General features: G+C 43.6%; 1 protein-coding gene across 1 annotated transcript in view; it reads left to right on the top strand.

Annotated features, from left to right (window-relative positions):
* The first annotated feature begins 1,396 nt into the window (after positions 1 to 1,396).
* Positions 1,397 to 5,000, top strand: part of LOC143284225 (toll-like receptor 2) — an 11,817-nt gene continuing 8,213 nt past the window's right edge. Inside the window, exon 1 of the mRNA XM_076590895.1 lies at positions 1,397 to 2,631. Coding sequence (XP_076447010.1) covers positions 1,795 to 2,631 — 837 coding nt within the window. The 5' untranslated portion in view covers positions 1,397 to 1,794. The remainder of the gene's footprint in view (positions 2,632 to 5,000) is intronic.

The following is a 5,000-nucleotide window of genomic DNA, read 5'->3' as shown; positions in this document are numbered from 1 at the left end:
ACGGATACAGTGACCTGTACATCACCAACTACTTTTTTGTTTGTTATACAGTGTTGACTAAAAATGATCGCTGTGGTAAAATGGTTGTTTACTGTAAAACAACAACAACAACGTTTCCTACGAAAATGCTTATGTTTTGCCACATTATATACCGATCAATGTGATAGAAATTGACTTCTGGTCTGTTTAAAACAATAGATATTAATTTTCATGTATACAATGATTTAGAAACACAACAAAACAAAGAAACAAAAATGCTTCAATCGGATAACCACAGACTGTCTGAAACGCTTTGCCCAAACAGAATTTGTGTTGTTTGAAAGTGTACGTTTAAGAATCTGTGTACACGGCCGTTCATCAGTCGAAACTGCAGCTGGATTTTACTTAGCGAAATTGTCTGCCTACGCAAACACATCATGGAGTCTGCTTTTAAGCAAGGCTGCTTACTTTTGGCATTCATGCTTCTTCGTTCAACCGGCTGTAAATGCGACAACGACCGCCCAGTTGTTCACACCACAGCATCATTCAGTCACGGTGACGAAACAAACCGACTCGATTCAGTCAGGCCTAGGACGGAGGTCACCAGGTTTCTGCCTCAGAATGAGATCACAGGGGCCCCTGACTCACTGCAGACACCGACAGAGCCTGCGAACACGGTGACAGCACCTGGTGACACCTCCCCACCACCTGACATCACTGTGACAACACCTGGTGACACCTCCCCACCACCCGACATCACTGTGACAACACCTGGTGACACCTCCCCACCACCACCTGACATCACTGTGACAACACCTGGTAACACCTCCCCACCACCTGACATTACTGTGACAACACCTGGTGACACCTCCCCACCACCACCTGACATCACTATGACAACACCTGGTGACACCTCCCCACCACCTGACATTACTGTGACAACACCTGGTGGCACCTCCCCACCACCTGACATCACTGTGACAACACCTGGTGACTCCTCCCCACCACCTGACATCAATGTTACAACACCTGGTGACACCTCCCCACCACCTGACATCACTATGACAACACCTGGTGACACCTCCCCACCACCTGACATTACTGTGACAACACCTGTCGACACCTCCCCACCACCTGACATTACTGTGACAACACCTGGTGACACCTCCCCACCACCTGACATCACTATGACAACACCTGGTGACACCTCCCCACCACCTGACATCACTGTGACAACACCTGGTGGCACCTCCCAACCACCACCTGATAACGATAACACAGCAGCAAGACACCCGCTGGTCAGGGCGGGGGTGACCAGGTCGTTACCACACCTGGAGAATGCGGCGGCTGCTTCTGGCTCACTTCAGATGACGACAAAGTTTAAGACACGTTCGTCAACGACTGCTGTCCCCTCGTCAGGATCTGAGAAGGACGTGTCCATGCCTGTCAACACGTTGCTGACAACAATGGCAGTGAATGTCAAACATGTTGAGTCAGATTCTGACTCAGCACAGGCAGCGACAGCTCTCAACAAACACGTGTCCACAACTGTGCAGCCTCCACCAGTGCCTGAGACAAATGTGGCGACATTCAGCATTCCCTTTCCGACAAGCGTAGTGCCGAGAACAGACAGGGCAACGGGATGCTGACTCTGTCAGGCTGGCCACTTCGAAAAACAGACCAAAGAGAAGTCGGCCATGTCGCAAACAAACATTTAAATGCTGTTCATGTTTCAAAAATGAGGTCACGTGCTTAGGGACAGGGGTGTGTAGATATCACCTCCCTCCTCTCGCGCCACATATCAGGTACTTTAAGATGACGAGCGCTAGCTTGCCCAATTTGACGCATGGCGTAATGACCCAGTTGTCCAATAATAAGATCCGTATCCTGAACCTGGCCTCTAACAACATCTCTCGACTGGAGTCTGACACGTTTGCTGACTTCCCCAATCTGATGTTTCTGGATCTCAGCGGAAATCAGATCCCAGTGAAACATCTTCAGATAGGCTTGAAAAGTATCAACAGCCTGGGATTGAAGACCCTAGTTTTAGAGAGAATGGGGCTGACTACCTTGCCAGACAACTTCTTCGAAATGTTCACCTCCAGATCTTTAGACAGAATCAGTCTGGCTGAAAACCACCTCACGTCTTTCAACAGTGCTGTATTTGCTCCATTTGAAAAGATTGGAAACGTTAATTTGAGACGAAATCAAATGTTTCGAGTTAATATTTCCACTCGACAAAGCATAGCCAAATTGAATCTTGGAGAAAACATTTTTTTTAATTTCCCAGATTTATGCCTATATGACTCAACAGGGTCATCCACTAATACTTTTCCTGGTCTGCGTTCTCTTCACATGGACATCAACAACTTCCGACGTATACCATCGGATGTTTTGCGTGGAATCTGTTTTCCTCATCTAGTCAAGCTGGACATAAGTGCTTCACAAAATCTCTACAAACTGGAGAATAATTTCATTTCTCAGCTGCCCAGATTTGAAAGACTCTTGGCAGACAGGAGTCGATTTGCGAAGTACGAACCGTTTGCTTTCAACAGCTCATCTTTGAAAAGACTGAGTTTGAATGACAACAGGGCTATCAAGAGTTGGGGAGTGGACGTGAATCACTTGTTTAAACACTGTCCGAAGCTGGAGGTACCCCTCTCTCTCTCTCTCTCTCTCTCTCTCTCGCTCTCTCTCCTGCCCATTAACGTTACTCCACTTTAGTTGATTTACCAATTTGTCTATTAGCTTTCTTTCTTTCATTACATTGGATATAATGTTGCTGTTTTTCCGCAGTATTTTGAAGGCTCTCAAAGCCTGTCCAGTGCGATGGGACTAAGAGAACTCCCCCCCCCCCCCCTTTTTTTTTTTACGCGGATGCAGTGAAGAATGGATTAGTCCGTATGCTGTGACACCTCTTTGAAACTGAAAGCGAAAATTGTTTCCAAAAGATAGAAGGAACAGGTTTTACAGGGTCAAGAAATATAGCTGTCATGTGTCCATTACGTAGTGCGCGCGTTTGATGGCAAGTAATTTGTGTTGTTTACATATTGTCAGCAACGTCATAATGCGCGCGCGCGCACACACACACACACACACACACACACACACACACACACACACACACACACACACACACACACACACACACACACACACACACACACACACACACACACACACACACACACACACACACACACACACACACACACAGAGTGGAGGTTTTTATTTCACTTGTAACATGATTAGTCTGTAAAGCTTCAATGCGCGACAAATATCACACGCAAACACGCGCGCTGGTTAAAGGGGGATATACAAAGAAAAGGATAAACTAGAGCAGTGGAATGAACCCGTAAATATCAAAAAGGACACAAAATTTAACAACGTTAACAAGATCAGAATTAAAACGAATATATGTAGGTAGAATCATAGAAAAACTCAAACTGGATTATGTAATAGAGATTCAGCAATTTCAAATAATTATCTGCAAACCATTTTCTATATTTTGTTCTAAAAAATAAAATAAAATAAATAAATTAAAAAAAAAAACAAAAAAACATTACATGACTGTGGAAGCAAACTTATAGTCCTTTGATACTGAAACATACTATGGTTTCATGTGATCTGTTTACCACATACATAATAAACGTTTTTTGTAGCTGTTGTTTTGTTCTTTGTTTTTCCTTTGTGCTAAAATTTGTCATGAAAACATTCAGTCTTATACGAGATCATGAAACCATTCAGTCCTATGCGAGACACCAGAGGGATTACCAGTCTTATAATAGTACGATGGGAAATCCATCATTTTTGTCATGTAATTCCAATTGTAAACTTCTTTTCTTTTGGTTGAGAAATCCCGTCATAAGCACGTGCTTGAAATCTGCTCCGTGTTAAAGACAGGAGACCGTTGGATAAATGGAGAAAGTTAATAAATTTTGATAAGAGGCATATGGTCTGAAAACATGGACGCGTCTTATCAAGTGTGACTCTATTATTTTACCCCAGAGTTCTTTCTTTGTCTTTTGGGGGAGGGGGTTGGGGGGGGAGGGGGGGGGGGGGTTCTTTAATAACCTTTCCCCATCCTAGTTTGTTTTTTGTTTTTTTATATATATATATAATCTTAGTAGTCAGATTTCATTATATGCTTGGTGGATAAGTATTTCAGAAGCATTCACAATTCTTTGTGTACACTTTCAGATGCTCTGTCTTTGATTCACTTGCGTAAACAAAGTGAGTCTGTGTCATAAGCTGATGTTTGGTTGTGTGCCAAACCCCCCCCCCCCCAAAAAAAAAACCCACCAACCTCAGCCTGCCCGCCCTTGCATATAATCATGTCCATGTGCACCCCCCTCCCCATCCCCTCTCTCAGACAGCGTGCCATAAGCAAAATAAATAAATAAATAATAATAATAAAAGCACCAATGATTCAGAACACTAATACGTCACCCGGAAGCTGGAAGGAGGAAGGGGAGGGGAGTGGGTGGGGAGGGGGTGGGGGGACACTAGCGAATTGTGATGTTACACTTAGCACAATAATGAAGAACGAATCACTTTGATATATAACAAATACACATGAAGACAGACAAAAAATGCGCGCGCGTGTGCGCGTGCACACACACACACACACACACACACACACACACACACACACATATATATATATATATATATAGAGAGAGAGAGAGAGAGAGAGAGAGAGAGAGAGAGAGAGAGAGAGACAGAGACAGACAGACAGACAGACAGAGACATATAGATAGATAGATAGATAGATAGATAGATAGATAGATAGATAGATAGATAGATAGATAGATAGATAGATAGATAGATAGATAGATAGATAGATAGATACGTATGCTGTCTCGCAGGGGAGAGAGAAAAAAAAAACACAGAGTACAATACATTTCAAATCAACTCAACAAAACACAGCACTAAACTATACAATACAACACAACACAATACAACACAGTACAATACAATACAGTCTGGCCAAACAGTCAGCGCGCACACAATGTTGGTTG

This window comes from Babylonia areolata, chromosome 7 (genome assembly GCF_041734735.1).
Source record: "Babylonia areolata isolate BAREFJ2019XMU chromosome 7, ASM4173473v1, whole genome shotgun sequence".
NCBI lineage: Eukaryota > Metazoa > Mollusca > Gastropoda > Neogastropoda > Buccinidae > Babylonia > Babylonia areolata.
Note: the sequence above shows the minus strand (reverse complement) of the source record. Positions and strands in the feature narration are given on the sequence as shown.